We start from the raw sequence: 13,741 nt of genomic DNA on the forward strand, positions 1-13,741 counted from the left end.
AGACAACATGTAGAAATTGTTGCATGTATTTCCTATCCCAGTGTGTAATGTGGTAGATGCACAAAAACTGACATTCCTTTTCATTTTCACAAACAAGAGAAAATCTGCACATGCTGGAAAGAAATCCAAGCAACATGCACAAAATGCTAGAGGAACTCAGCAGGCCAGGCAGTATCTATGGGAAAGAGTACCATTGACGTTTTGGGCCGAGACCCTTCAGCAGGATTGGAGAAAAAAAGATGAACAGTTCAGTTAAAAGGTGGGGGGAGGGGAGGGAGAGATATGAAACCAGGAGGAGGAGGGATGAAGTAAAGAGCTGGGAAGTTGATTGGTGAAAGAGATACAGGGCTGGAGAGGGGGTGTCTGATAGGAGAGGCCATGGGAGAAAGAAAAGAGGGGAGGAGCACCAGAGAGAGGCGAGGGCAGGCAAGGAGATAAGATGAGAAAGGAAAAGGGGGAAGGGGAATGGTGAAGTGGGGGGCAATACCAAAAATTTGAGAAATTGATGTTCATGCCTTCAGGTTGGAGGCTACCCAGACAGAATATAAGGTGGTGTTCCTCCAACCTGAGTGTGGCCTCCTCTACCCATAGAGGGGGTCATGCATAAACATATTGGAATGGGAATGGGAAGTAGAATTAAAATGGAAGATCCTGTTTTTTCTGGTGGACGGAACATAGGTGCTCAGTGGAGCGGTTCCACAATCTACAGTGGGTCTCACCAATATACAGGAGGCCACATCAGGGGCACTGGACACAGTATATGACCCCCACAGACTCACAGGTGAAGTGTCGCCTCACCTAGAAGGACTGTTTGGGGCCCTGAATGGTAGTGAGGGAGGAGGTGTAGGGCAGGTATAGCACTTGTTCCACTTGCAAGGATAAGTGCCAGGAGGGAGCTAGTGACCACACAGTCTGTGAAGCTGCTGCGTTTTATTAAAGTGATACATTTCACGCAATGTTCTTCACTTCAGTTCAGGTGGTAGAACTGTCCACTGTACACTCAAAGTGGGGAAGGTATCCTGGCAACACTCACAACACACTGGAGGAACTCAGCAGGTCGGGCAGCATCCTTGGAAATGATCAGTCAACGTTTCGGGCCGCAACCCTTCATCAGGACTGAAGAGGGAAGGGGCAGAAGCCCTATAAAGAAGGTGGGGGGAGGGTGGGAAGGAGAAGGCTGGTAGGGTCCAGGTGAAAAACCAGTAAGGGGAAAGATAAAGGGGTGGGGGAGGGGAAGCAAGGAAGGGACAGGCAGGAAAGGTGAAGAAAGAAAGGGGGAAAGCACAATAGGTAGTAGAAGGAGGCAGAACCATAAGGGAGGTAGTAGGCAGCTGGGGGAGGGGGCAGAGTGAAACTGGGATAGGGGAAAGGAGGGGGAGGGAATTACTGGAAGTCGGAGAATTCAATGTTCATACCAAGGGGCTGGAGACTACCCAGGTGCCTCGGATACACTGCTAGTGGGAGTGGTGGAAACAGATACAATAGTGGCACTTAAGAGACCTTTAGGCATATGAATATGCAGAAAACTGGGGATTATGGATCATGTACAGATTGAAGAGATTTATTTTAATTTAGTATCATAATTGGCGCAACCAGCATGGGCTGAAAAGCCTTTGCTGTTCTATATTCCATGTAAGGTTTAGGAAACTGTGAGAAAGCAGGTGAAAACTTAAACAGGGAATCAGAAGAGATAAAATAAGCTATGAAGTGTCCCTGGTGAGTAGGATGGAGAATAATCCCAAGGTATTGTACACAATCATTACAAACAAGAGGGCAAATAGGAAGAGGATAGGACAATTCAAGAATAAAGAAAGGAATTTATGCCTGGAGCCAGAGGAAATGGGTGAGGTACTAAACAAGTGCTTCGCATTGATGCATACCAATCAGAAACACAAACAGGACACTGAGATCAGGGAGGAGTATGTTGATATTCTAAGGCAAATGGATAGGAAGAATGAGGAGGTGCTTGACCTCTTGAAAAACATTAAGGTGAATGGAATCTGAAAAATATTAAGGGCTTGATGGAATCTATCCTAGATTATTGACAGTGGCAAGGCGGGAGAATGCTGGGCTTTGATAGGGATAGTCTCCCCTTTAGCCACAGGTGAGGCCCAGAGGACGAGAGAATAGCCAATGTAGTTCTGCTGTTTAAAAACAATAATAGTCATAAACCTGGACCCTGGACATTATAGAGTAGTGAGCCTTACATCAATAGTAGGGAAATTATTGAAAAAGATTCTTACTAAGACAGAGTTCATTCACATTTGGAGAAACATAGACTTACTATGGAACAGTCAACATGGTTTTGTGTGGCAAAGATCATGTCTTACAAAATTCTTTGAATTTTTTGAGATGACAAAGGTGACTGACAAGGGGAAGGCAGTGAATGTTGTATACATGGGTTTTAGGAAAGCTTCGAACAAAGTCCCTCATGGTAGACTGGTCCAGAAGATTAAGACACATGGGATCCATGGAGATTTGGCAGACTGTATTCAAAATTCGGTTGGCCATGGAAGACAAAGGGTAATGCTGGAGATGTGTTCTTCTGTTTAGAGGTTTGTGACCAGTGATGTTCTTCATGAATTAATACCGGGACTTCTGTTGTTTACGATTTACATATAAATAATTTGGATGAAAATATTGGTGTTGATGAGTAAGTTTGCTAAACATGGTGGATTGTGGATAGTGAGGAAACTATCAAAGATTTAGCAGGATATTGACCAAATGGAAACGTGAACAGAAAAATGGCAGATAAAATTTACTTGGGATAAGTGTGAGGTGCACTTTGAGAGGCCAAATGTAGGAAGAATACGTAGAGTAAATGTCAGGATACATTGGGGCATTAACGTACAGAGGCATCTTGGAGTTCAAATCTATAGCCTCCTGAAAATGGCAACACAAGTAGACAGCGTGACAAAGAAGGAATATGACATATTGGTCTTCATTGATTGTGGCATTGAAATGTCAGGAAGTTACATTGTAGATGTCTAAAACTTTGGTAAGGCCACGTTTGGCATACTGTGTATAGTTCTGAGCACTGTGCTACAGGAAGCACATACAGGTTTTTACATGGGTGCAGAACAAGTTCACCAGGATGTTGCCTGGGTTAGAGGATATTAGTTATATAGAAAGGTTGGACAAACTTAGATTATTTTCTCTGGAGTGTCAGAGGCTAAGAGTTGACCTGACAGAAGTATACAAAATTATGAGAGGCATAGACAGGATAGACAACCTAAGTCTTTTTTTCCCGGGATGGAAATATTATATTCTCAGGCGTAAAGCTTTAAGGTGATAGTGGAAAGTTTAATGAATATTTACAAAGGCTTGTTTTTTCTTTCACATAGAAAGTTGTAGATGTCTGGAATATGCTGCCAATGAAATGGTGGAGGCTCATGTGATAGCAATGTTTACAAGGCATTTAGAAAGGCACATGTATAATCTTAATCTATGTTAAGATATATGGACAAGCAGATAGGATTAGTTAAAATTAGCTGGCACAGTCCTTATGGGTTGAAAGCTCTGTTCCTACGTTGTACTGTTCTACTTCCTATGGCAAAAGTCACTTGAAATCAACTAGCAATTACCATGTAATTAGTTGATTACAATAGTTTAGGATTAGTGATTGAGGTCGACGGTTCTGGTGTAATCCTTCCTGGTCCTTAACCTGTGTTCAGCCAGCTTCTTAAGAGAAGATGTTAGTGATCAAAAATCACTATGCTGGTAAAAGCTAAGAATGGTAGGCTAAGGTTTCAATTGCACATGCGTGATACCCCACTGAGTATTTGCCCACCCTGCTCATCATGGTTTGTATAATCGAGATACCATAGGTAGACATTTGCTACACGTGTGCTATCACGATCACCAAGATGGTGTCTTTTGTATTCCGCATTACAAACCTCTGCAAATGATGTGCAGAAAAATATGGAGCTATAACACTCTGAAAATAGGTAATATTGATTCCATTCCACCATATGTGCTATTGATTTTTGCCAATCAATGCCTTTTATGCCTGGACATAAAAATTATTTAGTTACTGATTCACTTATGTTAAGCAAATTTCATATTGATACAGCTACCATCTATCATTATTAATTTTATTAGTCAGATGCTGAAAGCCCAATGTTCAGAAAGTAGATTAGAAAAATCTATTTGTGCCTGTTTTTAGGCCTTAACAGCACAAAATTCGATGGGAAATTGGATCAGGAAATTGAATGGGAAACTTTATGACACAACTCATTCTAATGCCAGTGTCATTTTCCTATCTCATTTTGATCATATGGTAATATCATCAAAATATGCTACATCTTTTGCATGCAAATGGCAGAAATTGGATCAAAGAGCTGAGATGTATAAAGTATTATAGCATGTAACTAGTTCAGAATTACATCATGTGTGATTTAAAGTGACATTATCTATACATTTAATACAGCAATCCGCTGAGTTTTATTCAACTTAAAATGCTAGCTACCTGACGAGCAGGGCGTAATCACAGCTTTCTACTATTCCCCATTTTGATCATGCCACTTAGTCCCTGGTAGAGAATGCATAGTGTAATATATTACACTATGCATTCTCTATCCCTTTTTGACTGCTTCAGGGATCATTGTCATGCACCACTGAAATCTTGCCTACCTCCCACCTGCATCAATGGTTTCCCTATATACAGTACCTCTCCATTTCTGCCAGTCTCTCGTTATGATGTCAACCCTCCTTAATACACTGAACTACAGTGCATGGAGAGAATTTCTCCACATTGCTCAGCTCACCAAAGTCATTTCTGCTACTATCCTACAGAGTAACATGTGCAAGTTGGGCTACTGACATCTCTTAAAGCATGCATAGTCATAGTCATACTTTATTGATCCCGAGGGAAATTGGGTTTTGTTACAGTTGCACCAACCAAGAATAGAGTATGAATATAGCAATATAAAACCATAAATAATTAAATAATAATATGTAAATTATGCCAAGAGGTAAGTCCAGGACCAGCCTATTGGCTCAGGGAGTCTGACCCTCTAAGGGAGGAGTTGTAAAGTTTGATGGCCACAGGCAGGAATAACTTCCTATGACGCTCAGTGTTGCATCTTGGTGGAATGAGTCTCTGGCTGAATATTCATCTTAAGTAAGGATGTCCCAATTTAGCAAAAATTTTGATGGCTTCAGATTTTATAATAGTGCAAAATCAAGACACATTTAACATATTTCTATTCATGGGCTGCCATGCTTATTTAGAATAGGCCTTCAAAAGTTGGCTTTTGAATTAATACAAACAAAGGATATCATATTTCTGGCACAAACGTGCTCAATAGCATCAGCAAAATTAAAATAACCAGAGTAAGCTTCCCTCATCCAGTCAAAATGGACTGATTGGTTATGTTTTATTTAAAGCAATTCTACCCATATATGCCACTGTTATTTTGAAATTAGTCATAAAAAAAATTCACAAGAGCTTTAGAGTTTACGATCAACTTAATGAAATCCTTATGCCTTGGGTAATCTGAGGCAGAAATTTAGAATCCCTTTCTACCCTACAGAGAAATGCTAAAGAGGCCTAGTTTCAGAACAGGCACTGTTGAAAGATACCTTTGATAGGTCCCGGAAGTTGCCTGGTAGGGTCAAGTCCAGCTCTTCAGACTCATAGTTCGTAATCACCCAAGGAAACACTGGGTACTGGTTTAAATCATTGTATGTCCGTCCTAGCAAGGAAGAGAAGAAACCTTAGAAAACTGTAAAGAATGGTTGCTCACCAAAATCATACATTTTAAAAGATAACTTTTGCAGAACACTTTTTAAAAACTGTGTCATAAAATCAGTAGCAACATATACTTCCTCAGTGAACCAAAAATTGTTTGAAATCTATCAGAAGGGAGGAGAAAAATCATAAACTAGTGTATAAGTTTCTGTATTTAGTGAATGTATTCTCTTCAGAGCACTTCCTTGAATAGTCTGCTATAGGTCTACTACAGATTGAAGCACAGCTACAAACCACATGGGCATACTGGTTTTGCTGAGCATTCTTTGTTAACAAATAGCACTCATACTGTGTTGAGCTGAAAACTAGAAATGACTGATCTATAGAGCTCTACCAATACCTTCACTGCAATCTTTAGCAGACTTATATGATTACGGAAAATATTTCCTTACCTTTACAATAGTTACCATTTAGAATATAAGGTTATTGGTATATAACTGTATACTGACAGAAACAGAAGAGAAGTACAAATTTTTAGAGATTTTTTTCTGTTTCAGCTGGTTTCTGGATCAAAAATCCCGTGCATAGATGTTCTGAAATGAACGTCTGCGCAACAAAAGTGCAAAAAACGAACTTTGCAACAAATTTTGCAATAATGTTATTGAACAGCTTTTGTATAATAGGTTTAGATGACCTTTATACATTTAGAACACTAAAAAGAAATTGCTGGTGTGACAAAAATTAGAGCTGACATTGTCATCTATTACTTTTCTGCTATTTATTGATCTGCTAGTCAGAAGCTATTCTAAGGCTTGGTTTTTCTGAAATGTAACTTGTTGCTGACTGCATATAAAATAATATCCACAAAGAACCAATAGTCTCTGTGTTGTCAAGCATCAATTCAGAAGGGTCTAGTTATCATAAGGAGTTGTTATCACATTAAATCTCACATGGCAAACATGGAAAGTAAAAGCACCTTTGTTTCCTAATATTGTAAACATTTTACAGATTAAATAAAAATGAGAACATATATAAAAAAGGATAAATTGAATTATCATTAGTATTTTAAAAAGACAATAAGTTACATATTTAAAATCCATCATGCTTTGAAGTACTTAAGCAAGGGTGTTGAAGTTTGGATACAAAAAAAGTAAGTATACTTAGGGATAGAACACTTTGCCAGGGACCATATTTAGTGCACCATCAGAAAAGCATTTAGACTTGATGGTTCTGCATTTACGAATTAGATTATTGCTTTTATAGATTGTGGACATTTTCAGACTTGAAGTTTTTATATTCCGTGCTTTTCAATTGCCCGTTCCTTTTCTATTTTGTTGTGCAAAAGGATGGGGAGTGTTTGAAGGTTGATGTTCTGTTGTGTTCTGTTAGTTTTTTGTCTGGGTATGGACTGTGTTTTGGGGGTGGGTCAATGTTCCTATTCCATTTTGTGTAGGGGAGGGGGGTTTAGGGGTTGATGATCAGGACACTTGTTCTTTTTTATGTGTGGGGGGGGGGAGTCTGATGTTTCTCTCTGAACAACTTTCATGTCCCTTCTTTGTTTCATGGCTATCTGGAGAAGACAAATTTCAGAGTTGTATATGGACACATGCTTTGATAATAAATGAATCTTTGAACCTTTGAACTTCATACAATAAAGCACAACATTTTCAGAGTTTATTTCAGTAATATTAGTTCATAAGTAGTTAAAGACTTAGTTAATTACTCTTCCCCTTATTTGTCGCAAAAAGATGCAGTGATCTCAGTGAAAGAATGCTAAATCACCAACAGTATCTTCAGGATTTGCATCATTAAATCAGGGTATGTGCTTAAAGCTTAACATCATCACTTTCACAGTGCAATGACCACAAATGCTGTCCATAATTGTTTTCTCACCATTAACAGAATAACATTGGAGTTTTAGGAGTATAAGTATACATGAAAAACTTTTATATATAGATTAAAACTGATCCTATCATTCAATTAAGTTTAAATTTGTTCACCTTCTTGGATTTCAAGAAATATTTTTTTATTCTACTTCTGCAATAAGACAACCAACTTGTAGACTAGAGGACATTGATGAAACACTGAGAATCAAACATATATTTAATGTACTTCAGCATAACATGTTAATGGTTGTTATTCCTCTGCTTGTCTGCTTCCTAATACTTAACAGACATTTTGTCATCTCCAGTTCATTAGGAAAGAATTTTTATGATTTTTTCCATGTAAGCAGATCAGGTTACATCTAATTAGATAGTAATAATAAGCACGGCACATGCTGCAACCAAACCTATACATAATTATTCAGTGTAAACTTCAATCAGAAACATATCAAAAAATAAAATAGTGGAAAATGCATGCATTGTATGGAAACTCACAACATGTTCTGCCTTTGGTTTACCTTCTGATACAAAACAAAATCTCCTATTTTCATGTATATTTATGTTGCCTTCTATTAATCTGCCACAACTCAGGATGTTATACTGAACAGAATGCTGTGCCATTCTTGAACTACTGTCTAGCTGCTGCTGCCTTGAGTGACAAAGCACTAAAATTTCATTTTCTTGTTATTATTTCCAGACATACTCTGAAAATGACTTGTAGACTCTAATAAAGCTTCAGTTTTAGACAAAGCTGTCAACAAAGAAATGGCAGAGTGAGGCCACAGAATAACCTTAGTAACGGTAAATGAATCTATAGTCACAATGCTAGGCTATGTGCCTCCTGTTAAAAATTAATGGGATTGTTTCAGTATCCATCATTGCTCAATAGCAGACCCTGAGTGGATAAATGTAAACTATCAAGCCAAACCTTGATTTATAAACATCTAAAGAGTAATCAATATCTGCAATGTACCTGCTACGGTGTTAAGGAACATCAGGTATTCAAAGTTTGAAATTTCCCGCCTTTGCCAGCGTTGTGTCATGTTGGATGATTTAAAAAGCTGACGAGGGCTGGCCAATGATATTCTCCTGTTAATTCCAAAAAATGAAAGGTTGTAATTGACTATACATATTTGATTTTATCCACAGTTATAATACCAAAATGTACAAAAATGTTTTCATCTTATCTTTTGTAGCAAAAAGACATCTCATACTTGCCCAGATTTGACATTAAGCTTTATCATTTCCCTTTCATTCCTTTTACATACAAGCAACAGTGCTTTATTGAGGGACTAAAATTAGCCTTTCCTTCTCTTCACACATTTGTATCTGGACGTCCTTAAGCTTTTTAGAGAAAAAGCATTAATATTTGCCATATATTTACTTCTTAAATCAATACAGGTTTGTTACAGCAAAGCTAAAATCTAAACTGAGAAGTTGAAGTCCACCCATTATATTCAAATATTTGAATTTGTCGTGGAAAATGAGATTATAAAAAAGTGTCACTACGCTCAATGAAAAATAATCATGAAATGTATTGAAAGTTGCTAATCTGTTCAGTGTACTAATTCATAAGCCTTAAAGAGGATATTTGACAATTAATTTCTGAATTCTTTATTAATTTTTGAATAGCAATATTATGTAGGATTCAAATTACATTATCTGATAAATAGTTGATTTCTTCAGGTTAGTTGTGCCTTAAGAGATTCAACAGAATTCACAAGATTTATTATTTAAAGGAAAATTGCCTGGTATCAGAGGCTCAGATCTTGATTGAATTTCATTCTCATGAGCTTTATGCTAGATTATTTCATAGAAATCATCCTAAAAGCCAATGTGATATATCACGTTATCTAGCATTGTAAAAGAAACCTATTTTTAAAATGAATTAACATAATGAAATAGCATCGCAATTGATGCAATATTATCATCATTAATTTCTGGGATGACTTATTTGAATGTAGATTATTAAATAGGTTTGGTGATAATAATTTGAAATTACTTGGTGATTCACAAAGTTTTTAAAATCAATATTGGTTTTGTTAACAAGTACAAAATGTCAGGACCCCTATTGATTCATAACTACCACATCCATATCAGTTAAGATGCTGCGGGAATGTGTTTCCCCTGGAAAGGACATTGTGAAAAAGAAGACACAGTTTCAGATTAATACGTTGTCCATTTAAAATGGGGAACGCTTCTTCCCTCAGTCATGAATCTTTGGAGTTCTCCGTCCCAGGGAAATGTACTGGCTGAGTCATTGAATATGTTCAAGGCTGAGATTGTTAATTTTTTTGGATTATAGAGGAATAAAAAGTTACAGGTATAAGGATTGGAAAGGGGTGGGGAATGGCAATTGAAGTTGAAGTCAATATCATATTAACCATGATCTTATTGGGAGACAGAGCAGCCTGGAGGAAGTACATGGTCTCCTCTTGCTCCTATTTTTAATGTTTTTATATTTATTAAACCTGCAGGCTCTTTCTGACACCTAACTGGAAAGACGAGTTTTGGAATGTATCTAAGTCCTAGATCGTGCCAATTAAATAGTATTTTTTCTGCTGCATGCACAAGCACACTGAAGTAATTATTAAGATGCCAGAACTATTTGACAACTTAATCAATAGTAAGTCCGTCATTATAAATTGGTTAATCATTAGACCTGAAATGTGTTCTGAAACTAATAAAAGTCAACAGAAGGTTTTGCAGTTGCTTAGTCTTGAAATAATGCATTTTATCTTAAAATTTTAACCCAGTTTATTTAAGGAAACACACTTGAAGAAATTATTTAAAGTTTAATCCAAATTTATTCCAACTATTTGCAAAAGTGCATTGACATTATCTTATGGGAGATAGAGCGAACCACAATTACTTTGATCAGCTTGTTAATCATAATAGCTATTAGGTTATAGCCATGTGAATACTTAAGCATGGTGCATTTGGTAAACAAACTTTGCTTACACTTCAATTAAACCAATCAACTGCTAAGATGTCCCAGCACAAGGTTAAATACTAAAGTCATTGCTGGTAGTAAACAAAAGAAATCTAAAACATGAGTTCTGCATATATTTTGAAGAATTCCATTTCTTAATAGTTTGTATTTTTGAATAAAAGAGTAATAATTAGAGAATATTAATTGAATATTCATCAGAACTGCCATTCTAAATATGGGCAATTCATTCAGATCAGCATTTTTTTGTTTGAACTGGATATCCATGTTGAATTATTGAAGCAACAACCTGCAGACAATAGTCAGCTTTTAAAGACAAAAAAAACAAGTTAAAGGCATATTAATATTATGAATTTTCATCCAAGTAAAAACAAGATGAAAACATTTATTTTGCATAAATATCCCCAATTGTCCTTAGTTGATAATGATAAGAAGAAACATAATTTTGTAGTAGTAGACAAAATATGCAAAATTACTTAAAAAGCAACTTTAAGATTAAAAGTTTATATTCAATTTGCAAATGCCAAAATTTTTGTGCAGAGTAAGAACTGTATGTTGCTCTTCTGCAGACTTCAGTGCACATAAACTGCTGATAAAATTTCTGAAGCAGTTCTCATTCATTAGGCTTTCTCAAGGTGTGATTTGCAACTACCCTGTTTATTATACAATGTACTAGGGGAAAGTTAATGAAAAGATAAAAATCAACACATCTAACATGTCTTGTAGCTAAACCACTGACGGGCATTCATCTTAAAGTATGCTTAAAACACTTGTTATATTATAAAATACACATATAACATCTAATGCCTGCATTCTAGTAATAAATATACATCCATGTTCAAAACAAATTTGTTTCTAAATATAAATTTTGAAAATAAATCTTCAACTTTATGGTCAAATGTCTGCTTTTGATGATAGCATCACAAATATACCATTACTTTTGTGCATTTTAAATCTAATTAATGTTTCAGGGCTATGGCATGGCTGGCAAGGCCAGAATATGTTTCCCACACCTCATTGCCTCTGAACAAAGTGGTTTGCTTAGCTATTTCAGGGGACCTTTAAGACTCATCTTCACTGCTACAGGTCTGTCACATGTAGGTAAGATTATTGATGAAGGGCAAATTTTCTCCCCTCAAGGACATCAGTGAACCACATGGAAATTTATGACAAAATTTATGGTTTTGTGGTTAGAAATAGTAATACTCTTGTTTTAAATCCAGACTTTTTACTGAATTTAAATATCATAGCAATGTTTGGTGTGATTTGAACTCTGGGTTCCTAGTCCAGTTACTTAATTACTGCCACCACCATACTTCATTCAAACCATACCATTATCTTATGTAAAATAGGGCAAAGAAAAGTGAAGTTTATATTATATAAATTGTATAGGTATTGATTATAGATTTTGAAGACTGCTACCTAAATAAGAGATCAATGTAAAGAATCAGTGTAAATCAAAGATTTTCTTTAATGAGTACTAAAACTTTTTGCTTGATCCCAATGGTGATATAGCACATGGTGCTTGTCCTAAATACACAAATATATTAACTGCTGCACATTGAATTCCACCTCAGAAATTCCACTGCCTTGACTTCAATTGAACAGCATTTCAAACATGGAGTTGAGTATATATATGCAAATGTATATGAAAAGAGGAATTCCTATTTGGTAATCTCTACCATTGCTTTCATGGAAGTGAAATATAAAATTATGAAGCTCAGGCTATCATTTTTGTTAAAGTACACCTTTCAAGTAAATACAGCAGGATATGAGTCATAGTAGATGTGTCTTATTATTTTCAAGTTCTAATAATGTTGTAAGATTGTATTAAAGAATAAGTTTAGAAATATAAATAGACTAGTTAATATCTTGTAAATAATTATTGGCATAAACTCCAAGATTTATTATATATTATCAATTCCTGAGCTAAAATTTCCATTTAGGAATACTACATTTGAGATGAAAAACTGAGAAGTGTTGTAATATTTAATACCTGGCCTGTGGTAAACCATAACTGGTGCCAACTCCAACACGAGGTAAACTATATACAGCCTTTTTCACTGTAGCTTGGTCTGGGAAGTTAAACATAACAGATGCTGCAGAAGGGAAAAAAGAAATGTAAGTCTTAAAAGGATTGATACAACAAAGAAATTACCTATTTCTCAAAGGCTAGGCAATTTTAAAACGGCACTATAAGATTGTATTGATATTAGTTTCCATCAGAAAACTAAATTTCTAATGGTACCTACTTCTGTTGGCCATGAAGACTTCCAAAGCTGTGTTCTGGAGGAGATGGCGCCGTGAAAAAACAGCTCGTATTTCGCTGAACATCCATTTTCCATGTAAACCTTCTGTGTAAGCAAGGACCTAAAATTTGAAAGTACTTCCATTTTATTTAATTCAAGCTATCTACAGAATTTAAGATACAAATATGAGAATGCTTTGTAAGTCTAGGTTCACATTCGATCAATAAATAACATATTTCAGATGTGGAACAATATCAAACAGGTATTTTTCTATAATTTTGAAATAACTTGAATATATTAAGACTTTAAGAGTTTCAAATAAATAAATATAATCTTTACAATTAAGATCAAAGTTTTCTCTAAAAATGAATTGTTACTTTTTTTGCAATGGCTTGTGTATGCTATGATGCAGGAAGGTGCACTGTTATTTTTGATGGAGAGCTCAAATTCACAAGGAAAATAATACTATTATGTCCATATTCAATGTTAAAATATTTTAATTAATGCTGATTACAAACAGACTGGTATTAAATATGCAGACCACTTGGTCAATCACATTTTTTCTTAAAATGTTTGGAGAAATTATTCAGAAATAACACTAAAATTCTCAAAGGGTTAATGAGGGAACATACTGGAATTTCGTCTCCGTTTTTTCCTGTTAAGAAAAAATGTTCTAAGAATACCACAGAGGATTTAGTGATGTATTGAAAAAGATGAAAGGAGCCTATTCCTTTTTACAAAAGACCAATCAGAATTAAAAAGACACACTTTGCCATTTAAACAGATTGTTGCTCCCTTTCAGTTCTCAACGTAAGACCTTTTTAAAAGAGAAAACAAATGGCTATGGCTTTTAATGTTATTTGGTTACCAAATAAGCCTTAATTGTTACAATGATATAGGTTAAAAGCAGTTTGCCTTTGAAGAAAAAAAATTCAAGTGGACTCTAACTGACAAGTGAAAATAATCC

General features: G+C 35.8%; 1 protein-coding gene across 9 annotated transcripts in view; it reads right to left on the minus strand.

Moving 5' to 3' along the window:
* nbeaa (neurobeachin a) overlaps nucleotides 1-13,741 on the minus strand; it is a 908,137-nt gene that overhangs the window by 145,184 nt on the left and 749,212 nt on the right. For all 9 annotated transcript variants that reach the window (XM_072262897.1, XM_072262901.1, XM_072262905.1 and 6 more), the window contains 4 exons: nucleotides 12,778-12,895; nucleotides 12,522-12,624; nucleotides 8,549-8,664; nucleotides 5,584-5,696 (listed from right to left, as the gene is read on the minus strand). In XM_072262897.1, coding sequence (XP_072118998.1) covers nucleotides 5,584-5,696; nucleotides 8,549-8,664; nucleotides 12,522-12,624; nucleotides 12,778-12,895 — 450 coding nt within the window. The remainder of the gene's footprint in view (nucleotides 1-5,583; nucleotides 5,697-8,548; nucleotides 8,665-12,521; nucleotides 12,625-12,777; nucleotides 12,896-13,741) is intronic.

This window comes from Mobula birostris, chromosome 7 (assembly GCF_030028105.1).
Source record: "Mobula birostris isolate sMobBir1 chromosome 7, sMobBir1.hap1, whole genome shotgun sequence".
NCBI classification, from domain to species: domain Eukaryota; kingdom Metazoa; phylum Chordata; class Chondrichthyes; order Myliobatiformes; family Myliobatidae; genus Mobula; species Mobula birostris.